Genomic DNA, 15,647 nt, shown 5'->3' with positions numbered 1-15,647 from the left:
ACCATTGCCAACCTCTTCCTGTGCCAGTGCCAGTGCCAACCTCTTCCTGTGCCAGTTCCAGTGCCAACCTCTTCCTGTGACAGTGACAGTGTCAACCTCTTCCTGTGCCAGTGCCACTGCCAACCTCTTCCTCTGCCAATGCCAGTGCCAACCTCTTCTTGTACCAGAGCCAGTGCCAACCTCTTCCTGTGCCAGTGTCAACTTCTTCCCTCTCCAGTGTCAGCTCCATCCTCCTCCATTGCAGTGTGTGTGTGTGTGTGTGTGTGTGTGTGTGTGTGTGTGTGTGTGTGTGTGTGTGTGTGTGTGTGTGTGTGTGTGTGTGTGTGTGTGTATGCAGTCTGAGAGGTAACAAGGGAGGGAAATGAGGTCACTAATGGAGCAAGTGATGCTATTTATCTAATCAAAGGGGATCCAGTACCTCTAAATTTTGGAAAGCTGCATCACCAAAGGGGAATCTTTTGCATATCTGAGTTGCTGCTGTTATGAAGAATGTTTGACAGAGTTGGCAAAACACCTGCACAGCTTGTGATGGAAGTGTTAGCTCCTGCAAGAGTGACATGCCTACCTTAGCTCCCAGATAGATGGAAGGGAGTTCCTTCAAGTTATGAGGATCCTTAGATTCTACATTGCTCAGGGGTGTCTTTTGAAGGTAATCATCTTTCAGATAATAATTTAACAAGCTTCTGAAGAACTGCAAAACTGACTTATGCAATCTGTGAACCTGTGAACTTTTTGACTGCACTTGTAAATTAAGAGAATTAAAGATAGGGAGAACGAAATCTGGAAGCTGGAGACACAATTTATGAATGGTTCATTTATTTTTTGTAATATGTTTTCACACGCCATGAGTCTGTAACTGGCGACAGCTCCCGTGAAATACAGCTTGAGTGCGTCCTATTGCTCAAGCATCCTGAACACAACCATGTGTAATGAAAACCACCGTGTCTGGCTTGGATGAAGCAATTTATGTGGTCTGACACTGACAAAAGACTGAAATTCTTTTGGCATCCCTATGTGCTTTTGGACTACACTGGAAGTATGAAAACACATCATGAGCCAGATCTTCTAGCTACTGTATATCTCTAGGCAAAGTTGCACATATGAGGAACAGAGAGCAAAAGAGTGACATATGCACTTCATAACAAACAGTCCTGGAATGTCCTTCTTCAGCAAAGCTGCAAGTGAACTATGAGCCCCCAGCACAGAATTTGCTGCATCAGCACCAAAGCCTATCAAATTTTCTTTATGAGGGATATGGTTATCAACAAAAAATTTTATAACAGAATCATAACAGAATCATCAGCCCTAGAAAGCAATTATTACTTGATCATCTATTCGGGTTCGGACAATCATACATAAATGTTTGGTACGAGACATCAATACACTCATCTACAGTACAATCAGTGAAAACTTTGACTCTTGCAACTCTTTTATCAACACATCAAAACTTGCCTCACCAGTCCCGTGATCTATAATGAACGTCAGTTTTGTTCATCCACATTTTAATTGTTTTGCAATGGCTGAGTCTGGACTTATTGCCTGGATTAGTGTTGACATGTGATCCACAGTTTTTATTGGTAAATCATGCTCACATATGACTGCTGCCAGTCTGATTTCACTTTCCTGCACTGATTCATCAATGTTCTTTTTACCATTCACAGAAGGCATGTCAAATACAGATGATTGTTTGACCATTGCACAACAGTTTTCCCTTTTTTTTTTTTAACAGCTGAATGTTATTTTTAATTTCCATTTTACCTGTACTCAAAGAAAGATGAATATTGCAAGTGCTATATGCAAACAGGTGTCCTTTTGAGCTTGGCTTCAGCCATCCCTGAAATTCTGGCTCTGATTCCCAAGTTTTATTGAATTTCTGTGCATGTTTAGTTTTCTTCCTGGGAGCACCCCTGGAGCTAGACTTGCCTGCTGATTCTCCTTCATCAAACTCCATAGCTAATGAAGCTTCCACCCGGGTCCACCATACCCATACAAAATTTATTTCATGAATATCAAGCCACTTTTAACTACATGACAATCATTCAGTTCAAGTGGTTGTAGATGAGCAGGGCTGTACTGCCTAAGGTAAGTCAGTATCGTCCATCAGTTATATTATTACAGAAATGTAAAGCATTACAGCAATGTAAAGCATTACAGAAATGTAGAGCATTCTTAAGACAGATATTCTCTAAACATACCTCACTTTATAGCGATAACTAAGATTTATGGAAGGACCACCACTGCAACCGGCCTTACTGTCACCAGCGATGTGAGCCGACTGACTGGACTCTTGGTCCCGTCTCACAACTGCCTGAGCCTGACGGGGGCATAGCACACGTACAGAATGTGTCGCACATTAGACCATACCAGTTCATCCTCCCTCCCCACCTTCCGTCTCTCTCTCTCTCTCTCTCTCTCTCTCTCTCTCTTGATATGTACATTCCTGTTATCCTGACCAGCTTCACCCACCCCTGAATGGCATTCTGTTACTAATAAAACCCAACCATCCCTTGTATGTGATCCCTTTTGAGCTCCATCTGGTTGGGGCAACTTAACCCACTGGACCACCAGGTGTAAGCGTATTCTACACACTGCTGTTTTTCTTGTCATCAGCAAACATTCAGGAAAACACCTTTTTTTCTCTCCGTGTCTCCTCGCATGGCCCATACAAAGGAGCCCCACTTCTCAAAAAATTTCATTCAGGTAAAACTGTTGTTCTCCATTATGTTTCATCACAAGTGTCACCAATTTCAACATCCTATCTCTTGTACACACTGCAGTCTGCCTTATCATCAGCAAGCATCCTGACACACACTCCATTTTCTCTCTATGCCAACTAATATTGTCCTACTGGATACATTTTATCGGCTTCCATGTTTTCTCTGTGCCAACTCACATGCTGTCATTTTTTTCTACACTTTATCATTTTCTACACACTGCTGTTTTCTTTATCATCAGCATGCATTCTGGCAAGCACTCCATTTTCTTTCTGTGCCAGCTTGTGTGTTACAGCTGTTTTACTGGATACATTTTATCAACTTCCCCATTTTCACTTTGTGCCAACTCACATGCTACCATTTCTTGTTACACATTATCTTCTACACACTGCTGTTTTCCTTATCATCTGCAAGCATCTTGGCAAACACCCCATTTTCCCTCTGTGCCAGCTCACGTGGTGGTCCATCCTCCACCAGATGCCCATTTTCCAAAACCAGGACACGGGGATACTCAAGCAGGCTGCTGATGGAGTGCTGCAGGGAGGATAATGATAGCTGACATCTAACATATCAGAGATGCTTGGGATCTTAGCCACATTAATACAAACACACTATAGTCAAACCAAACCTCTAATCTTGTACACATGGCCATCAACTGAGCTGAAAGGAGTTAGAGATCTTTGTAAAGCTAGAGTAAATGCACTAGTCAAATCAAGCCTCTAGTATGACTACACCTGGCCATCAACTGAGTTGAAAGGAGTCAGGAATTTTTATCAAGTTAAACCAAACACACTAACGTAGTTGGGAAAGTTGGCATTAGGTGCAAGGTAGAGGCAAGAGTGTGTGGGGTTAGGGATCTTTGTCACGTTAAAGCTAATGTACTGTAACATAACATACTCACAGCCACAGTGATAACGGTGGCTTTGGGCAGGTGTGCGTTAAATGCGTGGTGGAGGCGTGTGTGTGTGGGTAGGTCCAGGGCAGAGGAAGCTTCATCTAGGAGTAAAAGGGCCGGACTGCGTGTGAGAAGGAGTGCTCGAGCCACACACACCAACTGTCTCTGACCTGCACTTAGTCTAACACCACCCTCACCAACTTGACTCTCTGTGGGGGGATAAAGAGAGTGAGACAGAGAGTGTTAAAATGACCATAGGATGTCGACACAGTGATCTGCACACACACACACACCTGTCTCTGTTCTACGCTCAGTCTTAAACCACCCTCATCAACCTGCCTCTCTGTAGTCAAACCTAACTCTGTCCACAACTAAGCTATTTAAGTCCAGAATATTTATAAGGAGAGGACCTAACTATTCCAAATCTCCTACACATATGTCCCTCAGCTCCATCCCTGTCCCCCAAAAGAAGGATGGTGGACAAGAGGAGAAGGACAGTTTCAGCCTGTAGTCCACCAGATTCACATTCAGATCAGCCTGGAGCCAAAACAACAACAACATACCAAACAGTATTCCAGAATCATTTTACACAGCAGATAAACCTCCAGCCGCTTCTTAAATCTGAACCCTTGATGATGATGATGATGATGATGATAGTGATGATGATAACAACGACAATGACAATGATAATGATACAATGATGATAATGATGGCAATGACGATGATGATGATGACGATAATGATGATAATGACGACGATGATGATGAAACTGCCTTACTTTAATTGCAGTCACCCACCCAATCCCGAGGCTAATGATGTCACCAATGGGCGTAACTGAGCAACCTCCAGGGCCGACCACACCTCCGACTCACTTGCCCGCCCAGTGGGATCCAAGTTGAATCTGGAGAAAGAAATTTGTAGACAGATGAGGTCTCTCTCTCTCTCTCTCTCTCTCTCTCTCTCTCTCTCTTGACCCACTGGCTGCAGCGGCCCTAAACATTTCCTAGGTCAGTGGTGCGGGAAAAGCAGTTAAAAAAAATTGTGTTAAAATCCTGTGTTTTGACCCATTTATACCTAACCAAACATGATGACAGTTTAGTTCGACAAAGTTTATGCTCTACTCTGACGATTCGCAACCCACTCATCAAGCATCAACATGCAGTAGGTGCAAAAAATGGCTGGAAAGTTCACATTACTGCACGCGGCTCTTCTGACATGGACAACACGGTCTACCAATCAGCATTACTGGAACGCTATACACAGCCAAGAGGTTAAATATGTAATCTCTATAGGTCTCACAAACTCTCACATAAACTACATTCACTCACCCTCTCTGTCCCACACACACACACACACACACACACACACACATTCTCTCTCTCTCTCTCTCACCTCAGCGTGCCAGAGAACAGATGAACATCCTGCGGAACAACGGCCAGGGCAGTCCTAAGGTGGGGAAGTGGCAGGGTGGAGATATCTGTGCCGTCGATGAGGATTGAACCCGACACCAGAGGCACCAGACGCGACAAAGAGAGTAGCAGAGACGACTTGCCACTGCCACTGCGGCCACATATACCCACCTGACGATTGTGGTTGCTGTGGTTATCCCCTGGTGGCCTAGTGGGTTAAGGTGCATCAACTGGATATGGCCAATTGTAAGGGTCATGTGCTTGAACACAAATCTGGAGACCAGTGGCTGCACTGTACACTAACTGTTATGCTCAAAGAAAATGGGGAACCTCAAAATAAACAGAATTCAAAATGTCAAGTACAATATGGTTCTTCACAATCACCCTCAAATGCAAATAGTTTAATGATAAACTATAATCCACTCTTCTTGTACCTTCACACTTGCCAGTTTCACCCTATGCTGCAGGCATTGAACAGTCTACTTGTGGTAATGCTGTGCACCCTGAGTGGGGCAGATGCAGCATCCACCCAGGAGCCATACCTCCTCATATTCCCCTGTATCTCACTGTGGGAAGAGCTCTGGTTTGACCCTGGTGAAGCATTGTCAATGACATGGGGACATGGGACCCCTACACGGTGTCTACACTGTACTGCACATGTAAGATGCCCGGACAGATCCGGGTTAAGCAACAACAAACACAGTCAGCATTGTATTATACCGTATCCTTTATAAAGGCTCCAACATGCTTGCATGCATCAGCCTTGGCTGCCTCATGGCAACCATTCACGCTTCTTGATCTCTGGCAGCCACCATATTCAGTCCCTTATCCCTGAGGTCACAATCTATGATCTCATCCCAGGTCTTTTTCGGTCTGCCTCTTGCATGATACTCATAATAGAATCAAACATAAACAAGTGGTATACATCTCACCTTCTCTCCTGCTGTAATGGTGAAACTGATGTCATTTAGTACGGGTGGTAGTGATAGTGGATGGTGTGAGAGTGTGACTGCTTTAAAATCCACTCTACCATCCAGTGGCCATCCTGGTGGTAGATGGGAACATCCACGCCACACACCTAGCACCACACTGCTGCCACGCCGACGATACTGCTCCACACACACTGGAAAAAAGAAATCTGTTTCTATCTATAAATATAGATATACCTATATATTTATCTAGCTAACTATATTTATCTATCTATAAAATATACTGGAATATACAGTACATAAATATATGATGTATCTATCTATCTATCTATCTATCTATCTATCTATATATATATATATATATGCTTTTGACGCAAACCTGACCTAAAATTAGCATCATCACACACCCAACACCACAAAGTTGCCATTACAATAATAGTATGTTGCTTTACACACCCTTAAAAAAAAAATAAAAAAATAAAAAAATTTTATTCATCATCATCCAAATACCTTTTCTCACCTACGGATGGGGGTGATGCAGGATTTTAAAAAAAAATGACAATGAGAAAGAAACCAAAGTCTGCCTAAATGAAAATATCACTCTCATTCACTCACCATTCAAGCTGCCAGAATTCTGCCATCACCCCATATACAAAAGGCAGTTGATGTCGCTCACCTTCTTCATCTTCCTCCTTCAGTGTCCCATTGCACCTTTTCCCCCTCCTCCTCCTCCTCCTCTCCTCTTCCTCCTGCTCCTCTTCCTCCTCCTCCTCCGTGGGCAGGCTGGAATACTGCTGTATTCTCTCTACTGCCCCCATACACATTTCAGTATCAGCCAGGAACCTAACGACCCAATTCAAATAGACTGGAACGAGGAGAGTGTAGTTGATGGCCAGACCAACCATAGCAGGAGTCAGTCTCACTCCTCTCTCTACTGTGCCTTCCTCCTCTCTTCCCCCTCCTCCTCCTCCTCCTCCTCCTCCTCCTCCTCCTCTTCCCGCCTCCATCATGAGTGTGGAGCCGAAGAGAGTGGCAGCCGTGGCGAAGAACACAATAAACCCACCAATGTAGTCCTGCGGGAATTATTAAAAGAGTTATAAACACATATTACAGAATATGTATTATTTGATACACTAGGCTACTCAGTAATACCAAGGGGTTTAGTGGGTTAAGGCACTGCAACTGGACTGAGCCTGTAAGGGTTTATAATCCTTGGGATTGTTGGATATTATTGCTCACATAATGCTACTCAGGGGCAAGTGAGTCTGGTCATCATTGCCTTATCAGGACTAAGTAGCCTAGCCCCAGGCTCCTATGCTCCTAATGGGGCAAAAATGGATTGAATTATTGACAGACAGATTGATAGTAGTCAGCAGTCATTTCATTATGACAGACCTTAGAGCTCCATAACTCAGCATGAGATGCCAATCACACGTTAAATATTACACAACTGGAGTGGGACAGTGCCACTTTCCTCAGATGCAGTGCCACAATGAAGGGGAAGATTACAAAGTTGAAGATGCTTATAGACATGGTAACAGCAAATCCTACATCATTCTATATATCATAAACAGTATACAGTACTTCCAAGTCACCCACCAGACATATTCCCAGCCAGCGATTTCCTGCCTGAAGAAGGATACAAGCAGCCAGGTTTGTGTTGAGGCGATGAAGGAACACCTGGGTGAACCGATGTTGATGGTCATAGGCACGTACAACCACTAACCCACCCACACTCTCACTCACATGGCTATACACTGGCGAGCGAGACACTGAGTCCAGTCGCTTCAACTCCCTGTGACATGGAAAAACTGATGAGTGTGAGTACCATTTATACCATAAAAAGATGCAACATACTATTCAATCCAGTATCATAGTCACATACAACCACCCGTGCTCTCACTCACACTGGGGAGCAAGAAACTGAGTCCAGCTGCTTCGACTCCTGGAAAAACGAAAGAAACTGGTGGATAGGAGTACTGTACTGTACTACGCATAAAGAATAACGACATACAGCATACAGTTGTTTTAAACACTGGCTCCACACTGGTGAGTGAGACACCGAGTCCAGACGCTTCACTCTCTGAAACATGGATGAAACTGACAACTGAGATTATAAAATATGGCACAGTGAAAACTGACATTCAACACATGATTTCTTTGACTCTCCAGCATAACACGTTTCATTTTGATATTTGAGGGCTCCAACATGCTTGCATGCATCAGCCTTGGTCACCTAATGGTGGCTCTCCTTGCTGCTCAATCTCTGGCAGCTTTCCTATTTAGTCCCTTAACCCTGAGGTCACACTCAATGACCTCGTCCTAGGTCTTTTTTGGTCGACCTTTCGCTACCCGACCCCTAAAATTAACACTTCTCACTCTCTGCACTCAATTATCATCCCCCATCCTCTCCACATGCCCAAACCATCTCACTCTACCTCTCCTCATCACAACACCAGTACACTCCAGTCCCATCCTACCTCTCAACTCTTCCGTCTTAAACCTAGCTCTCCCCAGGCCTTGCACTCAAGAAAGCACTGCACATCCACCTAATCACTGTCATTTCTATATGTTTGAGTCTGCGAATATCCTCTTCCTTTACTGCCCAGGTCTCGCTACCATATAGCATTATTCTCCTGACACATGCCGCTACAAAGATCCCTTAGCATGAAGGGAGAGCCCTCTTAATGTCAGGAGAGTCAACAGCTCCCTGGACTTCTTCCAACCACTCCTCTCTAGCCACAGAGCTATCTCCTGCCCCACCTCCAACACGCAACATGTCTCCCAAATAACAAAACTCTTCCACACACACAAGAGACTCACCAGCAAGTTCAATCCTTTCACGCCTGGCAATATCCACATGCTCTCCCCAACACGCCACACAAATGAAATCAGCATTATCTCGCAGTCTACTTCTAATACCACTACATCTCTTATGTACCCACTCATCACAAACACTGCACAAGATGGAATTACATGTCACACCCTTGTGGCAAATTGCACATGGCCACCCTCCCTCTTTTTTCACAGTACCACCTCCAGCACTAGATATCATCACTTTTGTTTTCTCATACCAATAAATTCAGACACTTCATCTTCAGGGTATAGTTACAATATATTAGAAACAGACAGTATGTACTGTACACATAAACACACACACACACACACACACACACACACACACACACACACACACACACACATACACACACACACACACACACACACACACTCAGACTATAAGTTAGAATGTTCAACCCTACACACATCAGAAAGGGAAAAGGATTTAGGAGTGATTATCAAAAACAGACTATCACCAGCTGACCATATAAATGAAAAAGTAAGGAATATGTACACACTGCTTGCTAATATAAGGGTAGCATTCACATATATAAATGAAGACATGCTGAGAAAGATAATAACATCATTCATCAGACCAACTCTGGAGTATGAATCAGTAGCGTAGAATCCGCAGCTCAAAAAACATAGATAAAATTGAAAAAGTACAGAGGACCACTACAAGATGGGTACCAAGTTTAAGGGATCTAAGTTATGAAGAAAGACTCGAAAAATAAAACCTATCAACACTACTGGAGGGAAGGAAAAGAGGAGACATGATTATGTTATATAAATGCATCACAGGAAAAGAGAAAAGAGATGTAAATGAGTATATAACCTATGGAGACGCAACATCAGGAGGCCAATGCAGAAAACTACAAAAAGAGAGGCGATAAAGACGTAAGGATATTCAGTTTCCCAAATAGAGCAGGTGATCAGTGAAATGCACTGCCGAATGAAACAGTGTGTGCCAAAATCATAAATTTAAAGGCATGTATGATAAAAATGGTTCACAACACAGGGCAGTATGAGCTTGACTCATTCCTGTAAAGATACAATTAGGTAAGAACAATTAAGAACACACACACACACACACAAACTCACACACATCTTGGCGATGATCCACAGAATTGCTAAACAAAGTAATTAACAGCAAAGATGGGCAGTTATGATGCAAGGAAAACATGAGTGAAACTGTGAAACAGAAAGAAACACATGCACATACACACAAGCACAGGAACACAGAGAGAAATGAGAGACAGAAAGAGAGAGATGTAAAGATACTGACCTTGATATGGCCACATAGAATCACTGAACAAAGGATGGGTAGTTGTGGTGCAAGAAAGAAAGGTGAAAGAAAGGAGGAAGAGAAAGAGAAAGAGGGAGAGGAAATGAATAGAGGGAGGGAAATGGAGGCAGAGAGAGACAACAACCTTGACATGGCCCTGTAGTGATGTTGAATGAAGTTGTAATGTAATAACCGAAATGAAACTTCACAGATTAATCCCACTGGTCTGGCTGAGATTCTGTCTCTGGCCATTGCACTCCAAATGCATGCACATTGCCACTGAGTCAAAGAGAAGATCCCCACTTTGCTTCTGGGTTACGCAGACTTTTATAGAACCCATTCCATTACTCTTTTCTCCCCTGGGTAATTAGGTTAGTGAGTTTCGAGCACACATGGCAGTGTAGCATTGGAGGCCACCACTGGGGACGCTGTGGACCACACCGAACAGCTCATCCCCAGGATGTAAGGACTAGGACGTGGCCAGCTCACCAATGACATCATTGCCCTCCAACCCTCACCTCACATCCCACACCACTGCCAACCAATATGGTAACCACAATGAAACTTGACAAATTAATCACTGGTCTGACCAAGATTTGATCTCAGCTCCTCACACTCCAAATCAGCGCACATTACCAATGAGCCAAAGTGAGAATCCCCGCTTTGCTTCTGGGCAATGCAGGCTTTTATTGACTCCATTACAGTAAGAGACAGGGATGGGTAGTGCTGTGGAGAGGAGAGAAGAAGGAGAAATAGGAGAGGAGGAAAGGGTGAAGGAGAGAGAAGTATATAAAGAGAGTATGAGAGATATCAACTATGATTTGGCTCTGTAATATCGCTGAATGAAATAGTATGCGGCACAGGTGGGTATGGCTGGTGGGGAGAGGGAGCAGGAGTGGGAAAGAGAGAGGGAGACAGAAATGGAAATAAAGAGAGTAAGAGAGAGAGATTCTTACTTTGACATGGCCCTGTCGTATCGCCGAACAAAACAGTATGCAGCACAGATGGGTATGGCTGGTGGGAAGGAGAGAAGGAAGAGTGGGAACAGGGAAGGGAAACGGAGACAGAGAAGGAAGCAGAGTAAGGGAGACATACTAACCTTGATGTAGCCCTGTAGTATCGCTGAACAAAGTAGTAAGCAGCACAGATGGGTATGGCCGGAGCGAGGAAGGCCGGAGTGACGACCGCGTTGACCACAATCGCTGACGTCACCAGCAGTACAAAAAACACAAGGTGACTGACTGCTCGGGCTAGTTCCTGTGGGTGAGGCAAGAGGAGTGAGGTAGTGGTGAGACAGGGTGAAGCAGGGTAAGGCACGGATGAAGTAAGGTTAGGCAGGATCAGAAAGGGTTGGGTGAATGACACGGTGAGGTAAGGGTGAGGAAGGGGAGAAGTAGGATCATGAAGGGCTGGGTGTAAGGTAGGGTGAGGGAGACTTGCCACTGATAAGAGAAAGTAGTGGTAAATCTATCTATCTATCTATCTATTTACTTAAGTCTCTATATCTCTCATGTTATTTATCTATTCATCCACCTTATCAGCCATAGCAGTATCAGTGATAAGATTATATATCTACCTATCCTTCCATCCAGCCATCTATCTATCTACCTGTTCATCTATCTACTACCTATCTATCAATCCACTCACCTTATCAACCATAGCAGTATCGGTGGTAAATCTATTCATAACCCGCCCAGTCGGAGTGGCATCAAAGAAACGGATGGGACAGCGGATGACGGCCTCCAGCATCCGTTTGTGGAGCTTCCGCCGGCCCCTACTAGCCGCTTCCTGGCCCAGTACATTGGTGAATAGGGATAGGCCAACGGATAGGGCAGACAGCAGTAGGTAGGGTATGTAGTAGGTCTGCATCTGGAAGGAAAAAGACAGGATGGGTGGATAAATAGATGGATGGATAGAAGGAAGGAGGGAGGGAGGGGGGGAGGGAGGGAGGAAAGGAGGGAGGGAGGGAAGGAAGGATGGATTGCTGTACACAAAGATATGGATGATAGGGAAGGAAGATGGATGGATGTTTGAATGCATGGGCAGAAAATAAATAGATACAGCATCATCATTATCATCACCGTTATTCCCATTAAACAATGAAAACTTACATATCCATCCATCCATCCATCCATCATCCAATCCTGTGTTGTCCCATGAGGAGCGTAGAAGCCCGGGGCTAGGCAAGTTGGTCCTGACATTTAAGATGCGAGTGACCTGCCTCACTCCTCCCAGAGTGGAATTATGTGAACAATAAACCCCAACTACCCCTTGGATATAAACCTGCACTAGCTCAATCTAACTGGAATGCCTTAATTACTCACTAAACTACCAGGTCCCGTAATTTGGTAATATGGTTACCACCCAGCATAGTAAATGGTTTCCTAGTGTACAATCTAAGGCATTTTTTTCACACACCTACAGGCATTTCTTTCTTTCTTTGCCCTCCTGTCAATATATATTTTTAAATCTATCCCTATTTCTTCCTATGACTTCTCATTTCTTATTTCTCTCTGTGACCTCCAATATCTACCTGTTTCTTCCTATAACTTCCTGTTTACTGTCGTCCTATCACCATACATTTTCTAATCTATCCCTACCATCTCACTCATGAAGCTGCTCTGCTGCCTGTCATGGCTAGATCCATCCAAGCCCGTCCTCTCACTGGTTCCCATATTCCAGGCTGGTGGAGAGATGGGCAGGGTTGAATTGTCCATCCTGGCCCTTTCTGACGCAGCATCTGACCATCGTCCAAGCCACACATCCAGAGCAACAGTTGTTCCTGTGATGGCAGAGGCAGGAAGGTATAGTTGCAAGGGGTTAAGGATCACTGTCTGCTTAGAAAAAACATACTGTAACTCCCTCAGGGTATAAAGGGCCATTGCTGTGGTATTATAGCTCAGGCAACTCATTTGTCTCAGTTGCTCATTTATCCATAATGTTGTTGCTTAAACCCAGTCTCTTCGACCAAACAGTCCCATTAACCACAGGTAAGCAACTGCTTTCGTAGGGATGTCCTAGAGGTACAGTATGGCATATACACCAAGTATGGTAGTAGACAGCACCCCACCAGGGTCTAACCAGGGTCCTTCCCACAGTGAAGTGCAGGGAAATATGAGGAGGTGTGGCTCCCAGGTGAATGCCACAGCTGCTCCACCCAGGGTGCACAATGCACAATGCTACCATGTGTAGCATACCTATAAGCATCAGTACTTTGTTGGTGAAATGCAGTAATGGAAAGAACAGTATTATAAGACCGACAGTAAATTACTCATCATCATCATCACTCTTATTCCCAACATACCCTGTCCAGCCAGTGCACACACAAGGTAGCCCAGGCCACACGCCAGGCCACAGGCTCGTAGGTAAATGAGGTAGTTCCACCGTGACGTTCGACCGCGCTCTCGCTCCTCGCTCTCTAATGCTCGGCCATCCTCGTCCACCTGAAAATTATAAAAAAGTTTCCTTCTGAATTTTCATCACTCTTTTGAAAGCTGATTAACTACCTCATCCTTCAGCTCACCTCATCCCCCAGCGATACCTTCTCCTCAACACACCATCCTTTTTATCGGCCATGCCTCATGCACTCACTCAGAGTACTGCTGCTTTTGGGTGACTACCCTTTCCTCTCTTCCTTCCTTCTTACCTTCCTTCCTCTTCTGCCAGTCTTTCCTTCATTCTTTCCTCTTCCTTCTGTCTACAGGTGACTCTACACTGAGTGACAAGCCAAATGGTTTACCGTACACCAAGAAGCCATTTACTACGCTGGGTTCTAACCATATAACCAGATTATGGCACCTGGTGGTTAAGTGAGTAATTAATGTGCTCCAGCCTGACTGAGCCTGTGTACTGTAGGTTCATATCCAAGGAGTGGTTAGGGTTTATTGCTCACATATTGCCACTCAGATGAAGCTGCTCTCTCATCTAAAATGTCAGGACCAACCTACTTGGCCCTGGGCTCCTGCGTTCCTTGTGGGACAACACAGGATTAGATGTTGATGATGATGACCTCATCCTCCACATATACAGTTAATCTATCTTCCCTATCTGCACTACCTCTTCCTCCAGCTCGCTTCCTCCTCAAATATTACCACACCATCTTTCTTATCTGCCCTACCTCATCCTCCATATATACTATCAATCAGTACATTCCAGTCATATCCATCCTCTTGATTACAGAGTTCAGAGGAAGGATGGGAATGGAGTGTACTGGTGCTGTGATCAAGAGGGGTAGATTGAGATGGTTTGGGCATGTGAAGCAGATGGAGGATGACAATGATGTGCAGAAGATGAAAAGTGTGAACATCAGGGGTAGCGTTGTGGGAGGCAGACCAAAAAAGACCTGGGATGAGGTCATAGAGTGTGACCTCGAGAATAAAGGACTGAAGAGGGAGGCTGCCTGAGATCAAGTAGCATGGACAACCACCATTAGGTGACCAAGTCCAATGCATCCATTGCATGCAGGGATGTTGGAGCCTCTATATATGATACAACAATACAATTTTTGACTTATCTGTCCAACCTCCTCCAGCTCACCTCCTCTCTGAAACACTACCACAACATCCTTCTTATAGGCCCCACCTCCTCCTCCAGCTCACCTCCTCTCTGAAACACTACCACAACATCCTTCTTATAGGCCCCACCTCCTCCTCCAGCTCACCTCCTCTCTGAAACACTACCACAACATCCTTCTTATAGACCCCACCTCCTCCTCCAGCTCACCTCATCCTCAAGTGGCACTTCCTCCTCCAGCTCAAGGTCTTCCTGCAGGTGGTCACCCAACACAGTGGATGAGGACAGGATCCGACTCAGACTCCACTTCTCAGCTGACCCTCTCTTGCCAGACCTGCAGACAACAATAATAATAAGACACAAAAATGAAAACAATCAAATAGAAAAAAGAAAAAATATATGAAAAAACAGACAAAAAGACAATGATAGACAAAAATGAAACCACAAAAATGATAACAGAAAAGACACAAAATAAAGATAACAGAAGAAAAAGATTTTGTTTTTCTCAGCCAAATAAAGCTGTTTGGCATTAGGTAAAAAATAAAATGAGAATACTATCACTGTTCTGAAGGAATTAAACCCATACAGTGCACCTATTATGGCTTTTGTAGGAAAATCTCAGTTTATCTATCTGCCTATAGCCAGACACCTTGATCCCATAAAGGGTGGCCACAAACAAATCTCCTCTACGTCACCCTGCCCCCTGACATTTTGCTGCCCTCCCCCCGACTTACACCTCTATCTCTGTACCCCATCCATCCATCTCATCCTCCATCTCCCCCTCCCTCTCTCCTATGTATTTATTTCATTTTTAACTACTCAAAGCCTGGTTCTGACTGCAACATACCTCAACAGACACTTTTTACATTAAACTTCCTACTTTTTTTTATTTTTATGCTCATTATGGCTAAAGCATACTAGATATTGGCCTGAAACTTTGTCCACCTGTGTTTCAATATACCCTTCTCTATCCCCCAGGCTCTGCATAGAACTGGTATTTCATGACAAGAAAATATATACAGTACTTTCCTCTGAAAAATTTAGTCAGTGACGGGATAAGAA

The 15,647-nt window shown here is 44.2% G+C and overlaps 1 protein-coding gene across 1 annotated transcript in view; it reads right to left on the bottom strand.

Moving 5' to 3' along the window:
* Window positions 1-468: 468 nt before the first annotated feature.
* Window positions 469-15,647, bottom strand: part of Sur (Sulfonylurea receptor) — a 29,940-nt gene continuing 14,761 nt past the window's right edge. Inside the window, exons 19-30 of the mRNA XM_080270636.1 lie at window positions 14,796-14,919; window positions 13,378-13,516; window positions 12,674-12,855; window positions 11,721-11,942; window positions 11,173-11,330; window positions 7,547-7,742; window positions 6,624-7,020; window positions 5,951-6,141; window positions 5,002-5,189; window positions 4,407-4,510; window positions 3,616-3,818; window positions 469-3,248 (exon numbers count right to left, since the gene is read on the bottom strand). Coding sequence (XP_080126762.1) covers window positions 3,096-3,248; window positions 3,616-3,818; window positions 4,407-4,510; window positions 5,002-5,189; window positions 5,951-6,141; window positions 6,624-7,020; window positions 7,547-7,742; window positions 11,173-11,330; window positions 11,721-11,942; window positions 12,674-12,855; window positions 13,378-13,516; window positions 14,796-14,919 — 2,257 coding nt within the window. The 3' untranslated portion in view covers window positions 469-3,095. The remainder of the gene's footprint in view (window positions 3,249-3,615; window positions 3,819-4,406; window positions 4,511-5,001; window positions 5,190-5,950; window positions 6,142-6,623; window positions 7,021-7,546; window positions 7,743-11,172; window positions 11,331-11,720; window positions 11,943-12,673; window positions 12,856-13,377; window positions 13,517-14,795; window positions 14,920-15,647) is intronic.

Source organism: Coenobita brevimanus, chromosome 41 (genome assembly GCF_032717465.1).
Source record: "Coenobita brevimanus isolate Jiangsu-jjx chromosome 41, ASM3271746v2, whole genome shotgun sequence".
Taxonomy (NCBI): Eukaryota; Metazoa; Arthropoda; class Malacostraca; order Decapoda; family Coenobitidae; genus Coenobita; species Coenobita brevimanus.
Note: the sequence above shows the minus strand (reverse complement) of the source record. Positions and strands in the feature narration are given on the sequence as shown.